Source organism: Bombina bombina, chromosome 1 (genome assembly GCF_027579735.1).
Source record: "Bombina bombina isolate aBomBom1 chromosome 1, aBomBom1.pri, whole genome shotgun sequence".
In the NCBI taxonomy this organism is placed as follows: Eukaryota; Metazoa; Chordata; class Amphibia; order Anura; family Bombinatoridae; genus Bombina; species Bombina bombina.
The window spans coordinates 747,546,046-747,567,422 of record NC_069499.1 but is presented as its reverse complement, the minus strand read 5'-3'; the positions used below and the strand labels follow the sequence as shown (position 1 = coordinate 747,567,422).

General features: G+C 41.2%; 1 protein-coding gene across 1 annotated transcript in view; it reads left to right on the top strand.

Annotated features, from left to right (window-relative positions):
- Positions 1 to 21,377, top strand: part of LOC128660794 (integrator complex subunit 6) — a 516,514-nt gene that overhangs the window by 226,801 nt on the left and 268,336 nt on the right. Inside the window, exon 7 of the mRNA XM_053714821.1 lies at positions 10,628 to 10,780. Coding sequence (XP_053570796.1) covers positions 10,628 to 10,780 — 153 coding nt within the window. The remainder of the gene's footprint in view (positions 1 to 10,627; positions 10,781 to 21,377) is intronic.

The following is a 21,377-nucleotide window of genomic DNA, read 5'->3' as shown; positions in this document are numbered from 1 at the left end:
CTGGGGCTTCAAGTTTTTTCTTTTTTTGTTTAGACCTTGAATCGCTCTGACAGATATGACTCCTAAGTTCACTCTTTCCTTCTGTTTGAGAGAGAGCGTTAAATTGGTTCCGCTATTCTGTGGGGGTTTTTTTTTGATGACCTGAGCTATTCAGGTGCTTGGGGAACCAACTCAGTCCCGGAATAGATCCAGGCAGAGCTGGTCCATCTAACCTAGATGACAGGAGGGACCTTTGTCAGGTCCTACTTTGGATCGTGTTGTGGTCTGACCCCCAAGGCAGAACATAGAGTGATCTGAGATGTCATCACAGAAAATGCAGCATGTCTGCAGAAAGAACAGGAGCTGTTAGCACTTTTCAGCGCTGCTCCACATTAGGCTGTTCTTTTAAAACAGAGCTGTTCTCTGGCTGCATTGTATAAGTTTTCCTTAACACAGTGCATCCAGAGCAAAGTACTGTTTGAAGACATCAATCAAATATGCAGTAGTGCTGCAAAACAGCAGTGCATTAATTGTTGTCTGGCTCTGAGATTTTTGCAAGCTTGTTCCCTAGCTTTTCACAGTCTGCAAGCTGTTTTTTTCTGAATGTAAGATGTTTGTATGAGCAATGCACCTTTTTATTACTACATTTCTGTTAAACTAAGAGAAAAGGAAACAAATTAATTCAAGAAACATTTTACAATTCCTTTTTTTGTCTGTAGCTAATATGCAATGCAATTTTCAACTACTGCACTAGATTATAAAACTTAAAATATTGCTTTATTATCCAGTTAACCAACACATTGCAATGGATCTGGTGCTTTAGTGTAAATGACAAATTTACAATTTAATTTAAAAATTACCTGCAGAAAAAATTTCACAAAGAAAATCTCATCGCAGAAAGTGAAAAAAAGTTCTGTCTCTGGGGGTCTGACTATAGCCTTTTTTTCAGACGCCTGATCAGGATCGTATAGGATACATGGGTCCTAGAGGTCAGAGCTAGGCTTCAAATCATGCCTTCCAGGACAGTTTTTCCTTCTCTTGATCCTGTCTTTCCGACAGAGAGAGGGAAGCCTTTTTCAAGTGGGTGCGGGTTTTTTGTTCTCTTTTGGAGTCATTGTTCCAGTGCCTATCGCAGTGTGAGGTTTGGGATACTACTAAAACTGCTGTTGTTTCATGGTCCAATAGAGGGTGGGATATCCCGTCCTATTTGGATCCTATAGTACTTAAGCAAGGCTTATCAGGTCTCCTTGTTCCAGAGGGAGACTATAAGGTATACTCTACCTTTTGTACGGGAGGAACAGTGCAGGATCACTGTCGAGGAAGGATATCATACCTTTTTCATTCCTCCTTTGGGAACTTTCCTGTTTCAAAGGACCGGCTTTTCCAGTACTTTGGTTTTCAGTTTTCGCTACTGATTCTAATTATTTTCTTTTAGGATCTGGGGTTTTATTTTGGCAGTGGTAGTTTCCCTTGTATTGACGATTCTGGTTTCATTTCCATGGTCTCGTCTGATAGAAGGCTTTTAGAGACTTCATCTGTCTCCCTCGATCCTCAGAGATGGATCTAGACCAGAGTTTCTCTGATGTGGGCGCCAGGGTGGATTCCTGGATGCCAAGTTAGCTTTCTTAGCCAGGTAGATTTTTCTTGGGGTTAGCTTCTTCAGGTCGTGCACTCCAATCCTCCTTCAGGCCATCGCTGGCACTGTGTTCGGGGGTGATGACTTGTCATGGGGTCCATATTGGACTTCATTCCTTTTGCCAAGTCTCATCCCAACCGAGGTTCGGTGTGTGCTGAGGCAGTGGTAGGGAGCTGTTTCGACTCTGTATTTGCATATTTATCTGGACTACTGGTTGAGCGAATAGCTGTCCAGTGTCCTTGTCAAGATCTCCCTGTCCTGTGGGACATCCTTTTTTAAATCAACCGGGGTGGTTTTGACTTCGGTCGCAAGTCCGACAGTTTGGTGGGGGCGTGCCTAAGGGGGCCAGGAAACTCCAGGAAGTTTTCCCTCCCATTTATCTTTTTGGATCTTCAGGCAATCTTTTCTGCTCTGAGGATTTAGTCTACTGGGTTTGTCCCAGTGTAGGGATTCTAGTCGGTCTTACCTTTGCTGGCTTGGATCTCCTTTTGAGCACAAGAGACTCCCTATCGTTGAGGGTAGTATCTTGAGTTTGGTAGTTTGCAGAGGTTCACTGCTGCTCGCTGTCTGCGACCATCTCTCCGGGGGTGATCACCCGGGACGAATGTTATTTAGAGAAATTCCTTTTATCTGAATTGTAACTGGAAGGGGACGCCGAATGAGAATCTTGGGACGTCCCGTTTCTATTCCAGTTTACCCATTATGGGTCGTGGTTCAGGGATCCTCAGGCGGAGCTAATGGCTACATTGGCCGGTGCCTTGGAGGTTCATTACAATTTTTCCTTTCCTGCCATATCACTCCTTGAATGGTGGCTTGAATCTAGAAGAGACAGGCATCAATGATACTGCTTACTCCGTTGAGGCTGCATAGATCGTGGTCACGGATTAGTGGTTTCGCCTCTATGAGGGTTACCTTGTCGCAGGGATCTGCTGGAACAAGGTCTTTCTTTCATGTAATTAGCAAGAGTCCATGAGCTAGTGACGTATGGGATATACATTCCTACCAGGAGGGGCAAAGTTTCCCAAACCTTAAAATGCCTATAAATACACCCCTCACCACACCCACAATTCAGTTTTACAAACTTTGCCTCCGATGGAGGTGGTGAAGTAAGTTTGTGCTAGATTCTACGTTGATATGCGCTCCGCAGCAAGTTGGAGCCCGGTTTTCCTCTCAGCGTGCAGTGAATGTCAGAGGGATGTGAGGAGAGTATTGCCTATTTGAATGCAGTGATCTCCTTCTACGGGGTCTATTTCATAGGTTCTCTGTTATCGGTCGTAGAGATTCATCTCTTACCTCCCTTTTCAGATCGACGATATACTCTTATATATACCATTACCTCTGCTGATTCTCGTTTCAGTACTGGTTTGGCTTTCTACAAACATGTAGATGAGTGTCCTGGGGTAAGTAAATCTTATTTTCTGTGACACTCTAAGCTATGGTTGGGCACTTTGTTTATAAAGTTCTAAATATATGTATTCAAACATTTATTTGCCTTGACTCAGAATGTTCAACTTTCCTTATTTTCAGACAGTCAGTTTCATATTTGGGATAATGCATTTGAATTAATCATTTTTCTTACCTTCAATTTGACTCTTTTTTTCCTGTGGGCTGTTAGGCTCGCGGGGGCTGAAAATGCTTCATTTTATTGCGTCATTCTTGGCGCGGACTTTTTTGGCGCAAAAATTCTTTTCCGTTTCCGGCGTCATACGTGTCGCCGGAAGTTGCGTCATTTTTTGACGTTATTTTGCGCCAAAAATGTCGGCGTTCCGGATGTGGCGTCATTTTTGGCGCCAAAAGCATTTAGGCGCCAAATAATGTGGGCGTCTTATTTAGGCGCTAAAAAATAAGGGCGTCGCTTTTGTCTCCACATTATTTAAGTCTTATTTTTTCAGTGCTTCTGGTTGCTAGAAGCTTGTTCTTTGGCATTTTTTCCCATTCCTGAAACTGGCATTTAAGGAATTTGATCAATTTTGCTTTATATGTTGTTTTTTCTCTTACATATTGCAAGATGTCTCACGTTGCATCTGAGTCAGAAGATACTACAGGAAAATCACTGTCTACTGCTGGAGCTACCAAGCTAAGTGTATCTGTTTTCCAGCTGTTGTTTGTATTGCATGTCATGACAAACTTATTAATGCAGATAAAATTTCCTTTAGTACTGTTATATTACCTGTTGCTGTTTCGTCAACATTTAATTTTCAGAGTGTTCCTGTTAAACATAAGAGATTTTATTTTTTTAAATCCATTTAGAAGGTTATGTCTGTTATTTCTCCTTCTAGTTTACATAAAAGTCTTTTAAAAACTTCTCTTTTTTCAGATGAATTTTTAAATGAACATCATCGTTCTGATACTGATAATGGTTCTTCTGGTTCAGAAGTTTCTGTCTCAGAGGTTGATGCTGTTTAATCTTTGTATTTGTTCAAGATGGAATTTATTCGTTCTTTATTTAAAGACGTATTAATTGCTTTAGATATAGAGGATTCTGGTCCTCTTGATTCTAAATCTAAACGTTTAAATAGGGTTTTTTAAATCTCCTGTATTTATTCCAGAAGTGTTTAATCTCCCTGATGCTTTTTCTGAAGTAATTCCAGGGAATGGAATATTTGGGTAATTCTTTTACTCCTCCTAAACGTTTAAGCAATTATATTCTGTGCCATCTGACAGATTAGAGTTTTTTTGGGACAAAATCCCTAAGGTTTGGGGCTGTCTCTATTCCTGCTAAAATGTACTACTATTCTTACGGCAGATAGTACTAAATTTAAGGATCCTTTAGATAAGAAAATTGAATCCTTTCTAAGAAAAGTTTACTTATGTTTAGGTAATCTTCTTAGACCTGCTATATTTTTACCGGATGTTGCTGCAGCTTCATCTTTTTGGTTAGAAGTTTTAGCGCAACAAGTAACAGATCATAATTTTATAGCATTATTTTTATTCTATAACATACTAATAATTTTATTAGTGATACCATCTTTTGATATCATTTGAGTTGATGTCAGGTATATGTCTCTAGCTATTTTAGCTAGAAAAGCTTTATGGATTTAACTTGGAATGCTGATATGTCTTCTAAGTTAACTTTGTTTTTCCCTTTCTTTCCAGGGTAATAATCATTTTTTTCGTTCTTTTTCTCATAATAAGGAACAAAAGCCTGATCCTTCATCCTCAGGAGCGGTTTCAGTTTGGAAACTATTTCCAGTTTGGAATATATCCAAGCCTTATAGAAACCTATAGTCAGCTCCTAAGTACCCATGAAGGTGTGGCCCTTTTTTCCAGTTCAGCTGGTATGGGGCTGATTACGTTTTATTCAAAGGAGTTTGGATCAATTCCGTTCTCAATCTCTGGTTTCAGAACATTGTTTCAGAAAGGTACAGAATTGGCTTCAGTTAAGGCCTCCTACTAAGAGATTTTTTTCTTCCCGTGTCCCAGTTTACACAGCAAGGCTCAGCATTTCTGAAATGTGTTTCAGATCTAGAGTTGGCTGGAGTAATTATGCCAGTTCCAGTTCTGGAACAGGGGCTAGGGTTTTATTTTATCTCTTCATTGTACCAAAGAAGGTCAATTCCTTCAGACCAGTTCCGGATCTATCAATATTGAATCGTTATGTATACCAACATTCAAGATGGTTACTGTAGGACTATTCTGCCTTTTGTTTAGCAAGGGCATTTTATGTCTACAATAGTTTTGCAGGATGTGTATCTGCATATTCCGATTCATTCAGATCACTTTTAGTGTTTGAGATTCTCTTTTTAGACAAGCATTACCAGTTTTGTGGCTCTACTGTTTGGCCTAGCCTCAGTTCCAAGAATTTTTTTCAAAGATTCTCGGTGCCCTTCTATCTGTATTCAGAGAACAGGGTTTTGGTATTTCCTTATTTGGACGATTATCTTGGTATTTGCTCAGTCTTCTCATTCGAAGAATCTCATGCGATTCGACTTGTGTTGTTTCTTCAAGATCATGGTTGGAGGATCAATTTACCAAAAAGTTAATTGATTCCTCAGTCAAGGGTAATCTTTCTGGGTTTCCAGATAGATTCAGTGTCCATGACTCTGTCTTTAACAGACAAGAGACGTCTAAATTGTTTTCAGCTTGTCGAAACCTTCAGTCACAATCATTCCCTTCGGTAACCTTATGCATGGAAATTCTAGGTCTTATGACTGCTGCATTGGATGCAATCCCCTTTGCTTGTTTTTCACATGCGACCTCTTCAGCTCTGTATGCTGAATCAATGGTGCAAGGATTACACAAAGATATTTCAATTTATATCTTTAAAACCGATTGTTCGACACTCTCTAACGTGGTGGACAGATCACCATCGTTTAATTAAGGGGGCTTCTTTTGTGCTTCCGACCTGGACTGTAATTTCAACAGATACAAGTCTCACAGGTTGGGGAGCTGTGTGGGGATCTCTGTCGGCACAAGGAGTTTGGGAATCTCAGGAGGTGAGATTACCGATAAATATTTTGGAACTCCGTGCAATTTTCAGAGCTCTTCAGTTTGGCCTCTTCTGTAGAGAGAATCGTTCATTTGTTTTCAGACAGACAATGTCACAACTGTGGCATACATCATCAAGGAGCGACTCACAGTCCTCTGGCTATGAAGAAGTATCTCGAATTTTTTTGGTTTGGGCGGACTCCAGCTCCTGTCTAATCTCTGCGGTTCATATCCCAGGTGTAGACAATTGGGAAGCGGATTATCTCAGTCGTCAAACGTTGCATCCGGGCGAATGGTCTCTTCACCCAGAGGTATTTCTTCAGGTTGTTCAAATGTGGGAACTTCCAGAAATAGATCTGATGGCGTCTCATCTAAACAAGAAACTTCCCAGATATCTGTCCAGATCCCGGGATCCTTAGGCGGAGGCAGTGGATGCATTATCACTTCCTTGGAAGTATCATCCTGTCTATATCTTTCCGCCTCTAGTTCTTCTTCCAAGAGTAATCTCCAAGATTCTGAAGGAATGCTCGTTTTTTCTGCTGGTAGCTCCGGCATAGCCTTACAGGTTTGGTATGTGGATCTTGTCCGGATGGCCTCTTGCCAGCCGTGGACTCTTCCGTTAGACCAGACCTTCTGTCACAAGGTCCTTTTTTTCCATCAGGATCTGAAATCTTTCAATTTAAAGGTATGGCGATTGAACGCTTGATTCTTGGTCAAAGAGGTTTCTCTGACTCTGTGATTAATACTATGTTACAGGCTCGTAAATCTGTATCTAGAGAGATATATTATAGAGTCTGGAAGACTTATATTTTTTGGTGTCTTTCTCATCTTTTTTCTTGGCATTCTTTTAGAATACCGATAATTTTTCAGTTTCTTCAGGATGGTTTAGATAAGGGTTTGTCTGCAAGTTCCTTGAAAGGACAAATCTCTGCTCTTTCTGTTCTTCTTCACAGAAAGATTGCTATTCTTCCTGATATTTATTGTTTTGTACAAGCTTTGGTTCGTATAAAACCTGTCATTAAGTCAATTTCTCCTCCTTGGAGTTTGAATTTGGTTCTGGGAGCTCTTCAAGCTCCTCCCTTTGAACCAATGCATTCATTGGTCATTAAATTACTTTCTTGGAAAGTTTTGTTCCTTTTGGCCATCTCTTCTGCCAGAAGAGTTTCTGAATTATCTGCTCTTTCTTGTGAGTCTCCTTTTCTGATTTTTCATCAGGATAAGGCGGTGTTGCGAACTTCTTTTGAATTTTTACCTAAAGTTGTGAATTCCAACAACATTAGTAGAGAAATTGTGGTTCCTTCATTATGTCCTAATCCTAAGAATTCTAAGGAGAATTCATTGCATTCTTTGGATGTTGTTAGAGCTTTGAAATATTATGTTGAAGCTACTAAGTCTTTCCGAAAGACTTCTAGTCTATTTGTTTTCTTTTCCGGTTCTAAAAAAGGCCAGAAAGCTTCTGCCATTTCTTTGGCATCTTGGTTGAAATCTTTAATTCATCTTGCCTATGTTGAGTCGGGTAAAACTCCGCCTCAGAGGATTACAGCTCATTCTACCAGGTCAGTTTCTACTTCCTGGGCGTTTAGGAATGAAGCTTCGGTTGATCACATTTGCAAAGTTGCATCTTGGTCCTCTTTGCATATTTTTACTAAATTCTACCATTTTGATGTATTTTCTTCTTCTGAAGCAGTTTTTGGTAGAAAAGTATTTCAGGCAGCAGTTTCAGTCTGAATCTTCTGCTTATGTTTTTTATTAAACTTTATTTTGGGTGTGGATTATTTTCAGCAGGAATTGGCTGTCTTTATTTTATCCCTCCCTCTCTAGTGACTCTTGTGTGGAAAGATCCACATCTTGGGTAGTCATTATCCCATACGTCACTAGCTCATGGACTCTTGCTAATTACATGAAAGAAAACATAATTTATGTAAGAACTTACCTGATAAATTCATTTCTTTCATATTAGCAAGAGTCCATGAGGCCCACCCTTTTTTGTGGTGGTTATGATTTTTTTGTATAAAGCACAATTATTCCAATTCCTTATTTTATATGCTTTCGCACTTTTTTATCACCCCACTTCTTGGCTATTCGTTAAACTGAATTGTGGGTGTGGTGAGGGGTGTATTTATAGGCATTTTAAGGTTTGGGAAACTTTGCCCCTCCTGGTAGGAATGTATATCCCATACGTCACTAGCTCATGGACTCTTGCTAATATGAAAGAAATGAATTTATCAGGTAAGTTCTTACATAAATTATGTTTTTTGCTTCCTCAAATCTTTTTTCTCCGAGACAGACTGTGATATGTCGCTTAGTCTTAACCGAAGAGACGTTTTTTTCTGAAGAGGTTATGGTCCTCTCATTAAAGCGTGTTGGCTGGTCCCCCGTCATCTATCATAGGTGTGGAGGACCCCTTCGGCTGTAAAGAGAGTGGTTCATCCTGGCACACTATTCAGTCCTGCCAGGATTCTTTTCTTCCTCCAGAATAATCTGGAGAAGGGCTTCTTAGCTAGTTCCTGGTTGGGACAGGTTTGGTCCTGTCTGTTTTTAGGTTCTAGAGGCTTGTTGTAGTTCTGGACACACAGTTTGGTTAGGGCTCTGACTGCGTTCAGGCTGGTGTGTAGTTCTGAGGCTCCGTCTTGGAGATTTTGATCTTGTTTTATGGTTTTGGCATCGGGCTACCTTTGCTCTTAGAAGACCCATTACGTCTACATATTACTTTTGTGTGCAAAAAGTCTCTGAGTTTACGGACTTGCTATGCGACCCTCCTTATCGGGTGTTCCACGATAGTAAGGCTGTTTTGCGAACTTAGTTGGATTCCTCCTAAGGTTGTGTCAAATCGCACCTTCAGTCGAGAATTTGTGGTCCTTTTTATATCCTGTTCCTTCTTCGCAAAGGAAAGTTTACTACATTTTATGGAATCGTGCCTTAAGGTTTTATCTTCAGGCTATCTAAGAATAGACAGTTTTATCTGTTTACTATCTATCTGGGAAGCGTAAGGGTCAGAATACATCTTAGACTTCCTTATTTTTTAGTTGAGGAGTATTTTCCGCTTGGGACAAGAGTTAGCGGAACGTAAGCCTCCTCTGAGGTTTACGGCTCAGTTTTTTAAGCAGTGACAGTCTCTGGGGCCTCTAAAATGAGGCCTCTATGGATCAGTTTTGTTGGATGGATTACTTGGTCTTACATTCTTTTTCCAAACTTTGATTTTTTTTTTGCTTCTGTTGAAGCAGACTTCAGGAGAAAGGGTTTTGCAGGCTGTGTTGCCCTCAGATGGTGTCCGCCTCTTCTTTTTTTGCCCTCTTGTTAGTATTCAGTGTCCTCTGTAGCTTGGATATAATTTCCCACAAGTAATGAATGCAGCTGTGGACTCTCCCTGTATTAAGAAGGAAAATATAAATTATGCTTACCAGATAATTTCCTTTTCTTCTGTACAGGGAGAGTCCACAGCTCCCGCCCGTGTTCTCCATTGGGCGACCCTAAATTTTAATTTGTTCTTCTGGCACCTTTTCACCCTGATATTTATCCTACTATTCCTTGTTCCCTAGACAGAATGACTGGGGGATAAGGGAAGTGGGGGAGGTATTTAAGCATTTGGTTGGGGTGTCTTTGCCTCCTCCTGGTGGCCAGGTTCTGTATTTCCCACAAGTAATGAATGCAGCTGTGGACTCTCCCTGTACAGATGGAAAGGAAAGTATCTGGTAAGCATAATTGTATGTTTTTCGCTCTTTTTTAAAAAAAAAATATATAAAAAATTGAAATTCACAGTAGTCTGTCCCTTTTAAAAGTCTTTTCACTTCCATAATCTATAAAGGTGTTTCTTTAAAATGTACCTGCCCCTCTCTATCCTGTAATTTTTCAGTTAAAAAAAAAAAAGATAACAAAAATTGTATGTTAGTTGAACTTCTATAAAATAATCAGTAAAAATGCACTTACTATCTTCATGTGGGGTAGTATGTTAAATGTGTCATTTTAATTGAAATAATGCGTCTTGTCACCCTTATAGCTAGCTAACACATACTTTGCAGCTGCGATTTAGTTATTTCAAAATAAAAAACTTTTTTTTTAACATCATGGTGTGTGCATCAACATATATACACAAATATATAAAACAAAGACAAATAATTGACTATAATGTACCTTTTAAACTATTTCTGCTTCCTTATAAATGTAGTTAGCATATTTTAAGAATTGCACATTTTAAAGGGACACTAAAGACCAAATTAAAGTTTCATGGTTCAGAAAGGGCATACAATTTTAAGCAACTTTCCAATTTACTGCTATTATCAAAAAGTGAACAATCTTTTTATATGCATGCTTTCTGAAGCACCAGCTTTTACTGAGCATCTGCAAGAGTTCACAGTATATACATATATGCATTTGTGATTGGCTGATGGCTTGCACATAATACATGGGGAGGGGAAATATAAGTAACTGATATCTGTAAGAAAAAAATCTTTTTCTCATTTGAAATTCAGACTGTTACTGATTTGTCTTTCTATTATACATTCATTGGTTATGCAATTCTACTGTACTTTCTGGTCCTTTTAAGCTAATTGTATATACTTGTACATTTTGTTTTCTATATTGAAGCCACCGCGCACTGCTCATCCTGTGGTGAGGTTCTCCTGTGTGGACTGTGAGCCGATGGTTATTGACAAGCTACCATTTGACAAATATGAGCTTGAACCATCTCCTTTAACACAGTACATCTTGGAACGGAAGTCTCCTCATACCTGCTGGCAGGTTTGTAACTAAGTTTTAATGTTAGAATGATAGTCCTGCTTACATTGTGACAAGTCAAAAGCACCAAGGAATTTATCCAAATGAAAAGCAAAACACACTATGTAAGTCTACAAATGACTACACGTGCAATTGGAGTCACAGTGAAAGGAGAAAATGGTGATATCCTTTTTCAATGTTATTTTTTATATTTATGGGATATTTATTGTTGTCTTCTTTTAAAATTCTACAGTATTATTTCTCTTGTAAGGTGTATCCAGTCCACGGATCATCCATTACTTGTGGGATATTCTCATTCCCAACAGGAAGTTGCAAGAGGACACCCACAGCAGAGCTGTAATATAGCTCCTCCCCTAACTGTCATAGCCAGTCATTCTCTTGCAACTCTCAACAAGCTAGGATGTTGTAGGAGAGAGTGGTTAAATATAGTTAGTTTATTTTCTTCAATCAAAAGTTTGTTATTTTTAAATAGTACCGGAGTTGTGCTATTTTATCTCAGGCAGTAAATAGAAGAAGAATCTGCCTGAGGTTTCTATGATCTTAGCAGGTTGTAACTAAGATCCATTGCTATTCTCACATATGTCTGAGGGGATTACACAGATGAGGTAACTTCAGCGAGAGAATGGCGTGCAGTTTATTCTGCTATCAGGTATGTGCAGTTATAATTTTTTCTAGAGATGGAAAACACTAGAAAATGCTGCTAATACCGGATTAATGTAAGTTAACCCTGAATACAGTGATTTAATAACGACTGGTATCATGCTTACTCCCAGGGGTAATACCCTTATGATATTGCAATATAAACGTTTGCTGGCATGTTTAATCGTTTTTATATATGCATTGGTGATAAAACTTTATTGGGGCCTAGTTTTTTTCCACATGGCTGGCTTAAATTTTTACTAGAAACAGTTTTACTGAGGCTTTCCACTGTTATAGTATAAAAGTTACAGTTGGTGCAGTTAAAATTACAAACTGTGACATCCAGCTTCCCTCAGGATTCCCCTGTATGCTATAGGACATCTCTAAAGGGCTCAAAGGCTTTCCAAAGTCGTTTATTGGGGAAGGTAGGACCACAGCTTGCTGTGGCAGTTGGTTGTGACTGTTAAAAAACGTCTATTTCGTTTTTTTGATCCGTTTTTTGAACTAAGGGGTTAATCATCCATTTGCAAGTGGATGCAATGCTTTGCTAGCCTATTACATACGCTGTAAAAATTTCGTTTGATTTACTGCATTTTTTCACTGTTTTTCAAATTCTGACAAAATTTGTTTCTCTTAAAGGCACAGTACCGTTTTTTATATTTGCTTGTTAACTTGATTTAAAGTGTTTTCCAAGCTTGCTAGTCTCATTGCTAGTCTGTATAAACATGTCTGACATAGAAGAAACTCCTTGTTCATTATGTTTAAAAGCCATGGTGGAACCCCCTCTTAGAATGTGTACCAAATGTACTGATTTCATTTTATGCAATAAAGATCATATTCTGTTTTAAAAAAAATTATCACCAGAGGAATCTGACGAGGGGAAAGTTATGCCGACTAACTCTCCCCACGTGTCAGACCCTTTGACTCCCGCCCAAGGGACTCACGCTCAAATGGCGCCAAGTACATCTAGGGCGCCTATAGCGTTTACTTTACAAGACATGGCGGCAGTCATGGATAATACACTGTCAGCGGTATTAGCCAGACTACCTGAACTTAGAGGTTAGCGAGATAGCTCTGGGGTGAGACAAAATGCAGAGCATACTGACGCTTTAAGAACCATGTCTGATACTGCCTCACAATATGCAGAAGCTGAGGAAGGAGAGCTTCAGTCAGTGGGTGATGTTAATGACTCAGGAAAGATACCTGATTCTAATATTTCTACATTTAAATTTAAGCTTGAACACCTCCGCGTGTTACTTAGGGAGGTTTTAGCTGCTCTAAATGACTGTGATACCATTGCAGTGCTAAAGAAATTTTGTAGACTGGATAAATGCTTTGCAGTGCCGGTGTGTACTGATGTTTTTCCAATACCTAAAAGGTTTACAGAAATTATTAATAAGGAATGGGATAGACCAGGTGTGCCGTTCTCTTCCCCTCCTATTTTTAGAAAAATGTTTTCCAATAGACGCCACCACACGGGACTTATGGCAGACAGTCCCTAAGGTGGAAGAGGCAGTTTCTACTCTAGCAAAGCGTACTACTATCCCTGTCGAGGACAGTTGTGCTTTTTTAGAGCCAATGGATAAAAAATTAGAAGGTTACCTTAAGAAAATATTTATTCAACAAGGTTTTATCCTACAGCCCATTGCATGCATTGCCCCTGTCACTGCTGCTGCGGCGTACTGGTTTGAGTCTCTGGAAGAGGCTTTACAGGTAGAGACTCCATTGGATGACATACTTGGCAAACTTAGAGCACTTAAGCTAGCCAATTATTTTATTTCTGATGCCATTGTTCATTTGAATAAACTAACGGCTAAGAATTCTGGTTTTGCTATACAGGCGCGCAGAGCGCTATGGCTTAAATCATGGTCAGCTGACGTGACTTTAAAATCTAAGCTACTTAACATTCCCTTCAAGGGGCAGACCCTATTCGGGCCTGGTTTGAAGGAGATTATTGCTGATATCACGGGAGGAAAAGGTTGTGCCCTTCCTCAGGACAGGTCCAAATCTAGGGCCAAACAGTCTAATTTTCGTGCCTTTCGAAACTTCAAGGCAGATTCGGCATCAACTTCCTCTAATAATAAACAAGAGGGAACTTTTGCTCAATCCAAGACGGTCTGGAGACCAAACCAGACCTGGAAAAAAGGTAAGCAGGTCAAAAAGCCTGCTGCTGCCTCTAAGACAGCATGAAGGAACGACCCCCTATCCGGTAACGGATCTAGTAGGGGGCAGACTTTCACTCTTCGCCCAGGCGTGGGCAAGAGATGTTCAGGATCCCTGGGCGTTGGAAATTATATCCCAGGGATATCTTCTGGACTTCAAAGCTTCCCCCCCAAAAGGGAGATTTCACCTTTCACAATTATCTGCAAACCAGATAAAGAGTGAGGCATTCTTACACTGTGTACGAGACCTCCTAGTTATGGGAGTGATCCATCCAGTTCCAAAGGAGGAACAGGAACAGGGTTTTTACTCAAATCTGTTTGTGGTTCCCAAAAAAGAGGGAACCTTCAGACCGATTTTGGATCTAAAGATCTTAAAAAAATTCCTCAAAGTTCCGTTGTTCAAGATGGAAACTATTCGTACCATCCTACCACTGATCCAGGAGGGTCAATATATGACTACAGTGGATCTAAAGGATGCTTATCTTCACATTCCGATACACAAAGATCATCATCGGTTTCTCAGGTTTGCCTTTCAAGACAGGCATTACCAGTTGTAGCTCTTCCCTTTGGATTAGCTACAGCCCCAAGAATCTTTACAAAGGTTCTAGGGTCGCTTTTGGCGGTCCTAAGGCCGCGGGGCATAGCAGTAGCCCCTTATTTTGACGACATCCTGATACAGGCGTCAAACTTCCAAATTGCCAAGTCTCATACGGACGTAGTACTGGCATTTCTGAGGTCTCATGGGTGGAAAGTGAACGAGGAAAAGTGTTCTCTATCCCCACTCACAAGAGTTTCCTTTCTAGGGACTCTGATAGATTCTGTAGAAATGAAAATTTACCTTGACGGAGTCCAGGTTATCAAAGCTTCTAAATTCCTGTTGGGTTCTTCATTCCATTCCGCGCCCTTTGGTGGCTCAGTGTATGGAAGTAATCGGCTTAATGGTAGCGGCAATGGACATAGTGCCGTTTGCACGCTTACATCTCAGACCGCTGCAACTATGCAGTCTCAGTCAGTGGAGCGGGGATTACACAGATTTGGCCCCTCAACTGAATCTGGACCAAGAGACCAGGGATCCTCTTCCCTGGTGGCTATCTCGGGTCCATCTGTCCAAAGGTATGACCTTCGCAGGCCAGATTGGACTATTGTAACAACAAATGCCAGCCTTCTAGGTTGGGGTGCAGTCTGGAACTCCCTGAAGGCTCAGGGATCGTGGACTCAGGAGGAGTCTCTCCTTCCAATAAATATTCTGGAACTAAGAGCGATATTCAAGGCTCTTCAGGTTTGGCCTCAGTTAGCAACTCTGAGGTACATCAGATTTCAGTCGGTCAACATCACGACTGTAGCTTACATCAACCATCGAGGGGGAACAAGAAGTTCCCTAGAGATGTTAGAAGTTTCAAAAATAATTCACTGGGCAGAGATTCACTCTTGCCACCTATCATCTATCCATATCCCAGGTGTAGAGCACTGGGAGGCGGATTTTCTAAGTCGTCAGACTTTTCATCCGGGAGAGTGGGAACTCCATCCGGAGGTATTTGCACAACTGATTCTCCGTTGGGGCAAACCAGAACTGGATCTCATGGCGTCTCGCCAGAACGCCAAGCTTCCGTGTTACGGATCCAGGTCCAGGGATCCCAAGGCGACACTGATAGATACTCTAGCAGCGCCCTGGTCTTTCAACCTGGCTTATGTGTTTCCACCGTTTCCTCTGCTCCCTCGACTGATTGCCAAGATCAAGCAGGAGAGAGCATCGGTGATTCTGATAGCACCTGCGTGGCCACGCAGGACCTGGTATGCAGATCTAGTGGACATGTCATCCTTTCCACCATGGTCTCTGCCTCTGAGACAGGACCTTCTACTTCAGGGTCCTTTCAACCATCCAAATCTAATTTCTTTGAGGCTGACTGCCTGGAGATTGAATGCTTGATTTTATCAAAGCATGGCTTCACCGAGTCAGTTATTGATACCTTAATACAGGCACGAAAGCCTGTCACCAGGAAAATTTACCATAAGGTATGGCGTAGATATCGTTATTGGTGTGAATCCAAGGGTTACTCATGGAGTAAGGTCAGGATTCCTAGGATTTTATCTTTTCTCCAAGAAGGTTTGGAAAAAGGATTGTCAGCTAGTTTCTTAAAGGGACAGATTTTTGCTCTGTCTATTCTTTTGCACTAGCGTCTGGCAGATGTTCCAGACGTTCAGGCATTTTGTCAGGCTTTAGTTTGAATCAAGCCTGTGTTTAAACCTGTTGCTCCACCATGGAGCTTAAACTTAGTTCTTAAGGTTCTTCAAGGAGTTCCGTTTGAACCTCTTCATTCGATAGATAGATTTATCTTGGAAAGTTCTTTTTTTTTTGGTAGCTATTTCCTCGGCTCGTAGAGTCTCTGAGCTATCTGCCTTACAATGTGATTCTCCTTATCTGATTTTTCATACGGATAAGGTAGTCCTGCGTACCAAACCTGGGTTCTTACCTAAGGTGGTATCTAACAAGAATATCAATCAAGAGATTGTGGTTCCATCCTTGTGTTACACAATCTGGACGTGGTCTGTGCTTTAAAGTTTTACTTACAAGCTACTAAAGATTTTCGTCAAACATCTGCTTTGTTTGTTGTCTACTCTGGACAGAGGAGAGGTCAAAAGGCTTTGGCAACCTCTTTTTCTTTTTGGCTAAGAAGCTTAATCCGCTTAGCCTATGAGATTGCTGGACAGCAGCCTCCTGAAAGGATTACAGCTCATTCCACTAGAGCTGTGGCTTCCACTTGGGCCTTTAAAAATGAGGCTTCTGTTGAACAGATTTGCAAGGCGGCGACTTGGTCTTCGCTTCATACTTTTTCAAAATTTTACAAATTTGATACTTTTGCTTCTTCGGAGGCTATATTTGGGAGAAAGGTTTTACAGGCAGTGGTTCCTTCCATTTAAGTTCCTGCCTTGTCCCTCCCTTCATCCGTGTACTTTAGCTTTGGTATTGGTATCCCACAAGTAATGGATGATCCGTGGACTGGATACACCTTACAAGAGAAAACACAATTTATGCTTACCTGATAAATTTATTTCTCTTGTGGTGTATCCAGTCCACGGCCCGCCCTGTCATTTTAAGGCAGGTAATTTTTAAATTTAAACTACAGTAACCACTACACCCTATGGTTCCTCCTTTCTCGGCTTGTTTTCGGTCGAATGACTGGCTATGACAGTTAGGGGAGGAGCTATATTACAGCTCTGCTGTGGGTGTCCTCTTGCAACTTCCTGTTGGGAATGAGAATATCCCACAAGTAATGGATGATCCATGGACTGGATACACCACAAAAGAAATAAATTTATCAGGTAAGCATAAATTGTGTTTTTAATTCACCCTATAGCATTAAATAATAAAGAGGGCTGGATTCAATTTCAGATCCTAAAACCTCATGTATTCAGATGAGTATACAACTCTTCCCTTTGCTGCCACATACTAACTTTATTGGCCCTTTAAAAAAATTGCAAATAACTAGATTAAAATTGCATTAATGACTGAAGAATAAAAAAACAGCAACGGATACAAACTTGACATGAGATATTTAAAAGACTTAATGCAGTGGAAAGTAATTATCCTATTGATTATTTCACAAGCTGCAGTTTTGGATGTCTGTTTCGGGGGGGGGGGGGTAGGTTCAGTATAGAGAAAAATTTTAATTTTTAAGACTACACGCATTATTAACTTATAACTTATATTGTAGGCTCTTTCTAGGGACACTGAATACTGTAATTTACATTTGAAACAGCAGTACGCTGTTGTCTGGTAACTAAAGATATATACTATATGGCTAAAAATATGTTGATACCCCTATTAATTGAGTTAGGTTTTTCGCCCACATCCTTACTGCCTTGGAAGCAATATCAGCACAAGATCTGTGGATCTGGAGCTTCATGTAATGGTTTCCATGGCTGCACAGCTGTACATAAGCCTCACACCAGCATGCAAAATTCGAAATTTAATCTGGAGTTGTGTAAAGCAGTGTTTCTCAACCTCGGTCCTCAAGTATTATAGCTGAACCAGTGCACAGGGGAAGTAATCAGATGATCAGTAACACCATGGTTACTAACCAGCTCTCACCCATCAGATGATTATTTCACCTGTGCACTGGTTCAGCTATAATGAAAACCTGGCCTGTTGGGGGTACGTGAGGACCGCAGTTGAGAAACAATGGTGTAAAGCACACCACCACTGGACTCTGGAGCAGTGAAAATATGTTCTCTAGAGTGAGTAATCACACTTCACTGTCTGGCAATCTAAAGGAAGAATCTGCCTGTAGCAAATGCCAGTATAATGCTGCCTACCAGAATGCATAGTGCATACTGTAAAGTTTGGTGACGGAGAGATAATGCTCTGGGGCTGTTTGGTTTGATGAATTTGGTGCAGAGGAACTTGAGTGGCCTGCACAGATCTCTGAGCTCAACCCTATTGAACACTTTTGGGAATCATTTGGATTGTCGCTTTTGAGCCAAACCACCTCATCCAACATTAGTGCCTGACCTCACAAATGCTCTTTTGGCTGAATAGGCATAAATTCCCATAAAGACAACAAAATATTGTGGAAATAAGATGTCCAAAAAGCTCAGATGTCCTCCTTTTGGCCATATAGTATATGTTCCCATTGCATAGCACTTTATTTGCAGAATGCAAAGAAAGTTATATCAGTTACTTACCACTGTAACATGATAATATAAATACATTATGCTCAGATTTCTACAGCTTCATGATTGGCTTAAATGTGATGAAAAAGTAACCACACAGCGTGTAATATCATGAATACTCAGCAGAAATATTGTTGCTACAAGAAGGGGAATTGGTGTCAATAAGGATGTAAAGACGCACAATATGGCTTATACAGCATACAGGCAGAAGACTTCCCACAGACCCAACACACACACACTGCTGACAAATGAAAACCCACTGTTCCTGTACACAGACTATGCAGGGAGCAGATGACTTTGTATTGGTAGTGGCTTACGGTTCTCCCTACAGCACCACTGCCATCAGCTCCTGTTAACCTCTAGAGCTGGCATGTTTTCAGTACAGGGTCACTCCCAATCAAGTTTCCTGACAAAAGGGCTCAGTTACTTTCTTCTGGGGAATTACACAATAAAGCCTAAGGTTATGGAGAATTTTCCTTCCTAAGATAGACTTCATTCCTTACTGTTGGGAAATGCAACACCTGGCCACCAGGAGGAGGCAAAGACACCCCAGCCAAAGGCTTAAATATTCCTCCCACTTCCTCATTACCCCAGTCATTCTGTGCCTTTCGTCACGTTAGGAGGTGGCAGAGAAGTTTCAGAAGAGGATTTTCTCAGCAGGCAATCCTTCCATCCAGGGGAATGGTCTCTCCATCCCGAGGTGTTTGCAGTGATATGCACAAGTGGGGGACGCCAGAGATAGATCTCATGGCGTCCCGTCTCAATACCAAGCTACCCAAGTACAGGTTGAGGGATCCCCAAGTGGATCCAATAGATGCACTAGCAGTGCCCTGGAGGTTCAAACTCATATCTTTTTCCTCCATTACCTCTTCTTCCTCGAGTAGTGGCCCACATCAAGCAGGAGCTGGTATCCGTAATCCTGATTGCTCCATCGTGGCTGCAAAGGCCATGTTTCGCGGATCTAGTGGGGATGTCCTCATCTCCTCTGTAGAAGTTACCTTGTCGCAGAGATCTGCTGATACAAGGTCCATTTGTTCATCAAAATCTAGATTCTCTGAGGCTGACAGCGTAGCGCCTGAACGCTTACAGGTCTATTTAACAAGGGCCGAATGACCCCCTGTTCTCCTTGTTTCCGCGCGATGCTTCAGGCTAGCCAGAAACAGGAGTTAAGAAGCAGCGGTCTTAAGACTGCTGCTCCTAAACTCATACGCCGCCTCTGAGGCGGCGTATAGCAATCTGTACGATCAGGCTGATTGACACCCCCTGCTAGCGGCCGATTGGCCGCAAATCTGTAGGTGGCGGTATTGCACCAGCAGTTTACAAGAACTGCTGGTGCAATGATAAATGCCGACAGTGTCTGCTATCGGCATTTATCGATTAGCGGCGGACATGGTTTGCTATAGCGGATCATGTCTGTCCGCACATATATAAATAGACCCCATAGTCTTAGCCAAGAGAGGTTTCTCGGAGAGTGTCATTGATACTCTTAATCAAGCTCATAAACCAGTTACTCTGCGTATCTACCACAAGGTGTGGAGGACCTACTTATTTTGGTGTGAACAGCGTGGTTTTTCCTGGCACAGAATTAAGGTTGCCAGGATCTTATCTTTTCTCCAGGATGGGCTGGAGAAGGGCCTTTCTGCTAGTTCCCTGAGGGGATTTTGGCCCTGTCGGTTTTATTGCACAAGAGACTGGCTGAGCTTCCAGTTGTGCAGTCCTTTGTTAAGGCTCTGATTAGGATCAGACCTGTGTTTGGATCTGGGGCTCCTACTTGGAGCCTAAATCTTGTTCTTCGGGTTTTGCAACAGGGTCCGTTTGAGCTTCTGCATTGTCGCTGCCCTTCTATTCCTTTAACTATGCTGCATGGATGCAGGGAAGAGCAGAATGGATTAATGTCCTGCAAGTGGGAGAGGTGTGAGTTATAGCCGCACTTCTGAAAGTTGCTTCTGCCGACTATCTCCCTTTCCGTGTGCTTTTATCTCCCCAGCATGTCAGTGAAGTGTAGCGGGAGCAGGGGGGGGGGGGGGGTTGGGGTCTGGTCTTTAACCCTGATTTCAGCAAGATCTTAGAGAGTTCTGATTTGTTTAAAATTTATTTTCTGTGACCTCTGTGTCCCTCAGACAGGCAGACGGTATTTTGTTCAACAGTTAACCCTTCTTACATAAAACTTTTGATGCTGTAAGACTCAGGAGTTTGATATAGAGCACCAACTGCAAAGCAAATATTTAGATGTGTTCTAATAATTTGTATTAAAAAAAAAAATAGTGACTGTTGCCCGGTATTTTCAGAGGTGTTTTGGTTTTAGTCACAGCTTTACTGAAACAGTTTTCATTAAAAGGCAGACAAGCTGTAAATCAGTCCCTTCTAGTCTTGTATTCATGAATGTTAACCCCTGCATGGAAAGCAGGATTTGTTGCTTTTTGTTCCCTCCCGTTATTCATTCAGTGTCCTCTGGAGCTTGGTTATAGTTTTCCCAACAGTAAGGAATGAAGCCGTGGACTCTCCCTATCTTAGGAAGGAAAACATAATATATGCTTACCAGATAAATTCCTTTCCTCACGGATAGGGAAAGTCCACGGCCCCTGCCCATTTTTTACTTGTCTATGGGCGGTCCCCTATTATTTATTTTATTCTTCTGGCACAATTTATACCCTAATGTTTCTCCTACCATTCCTTGTTCCCTCGGCAGAATGACTGGGGTAATGAGAAAGTGGGAGGGATATTTAAGCCTTTGGCTGGGGCCAGATGTTGTATTTCCCAACAGTAAGGAATGAAGCCGTGGACTCTCCCTATCCGGAAGGAAAGGAATTTATCTGGTAAGCATAAATTATGTTTTTGGCCTTAGTAGCCAATCAGGCAGTAGTTGCATTGCTCATAATATCTAGCCCAACTAGATACAGGCCGATATCAAGTCATTAGTTGCCAGGGGGTATAACTGAAAAATCAATGCATTGCAGACAGCAAAGAAGAAAGGAGCATGAGGTGCTGCACTTACAAGTAGCGCTTTGTAAGGCAGTCCCACAGTAAGTGCTCAAGAGTTTGGGGCTGCTGTTATATTGATTCATATATATTTATAAAGATTAAAGGGACATGATACCCTATTTTTTATTTTATTGTTATTAACCAAA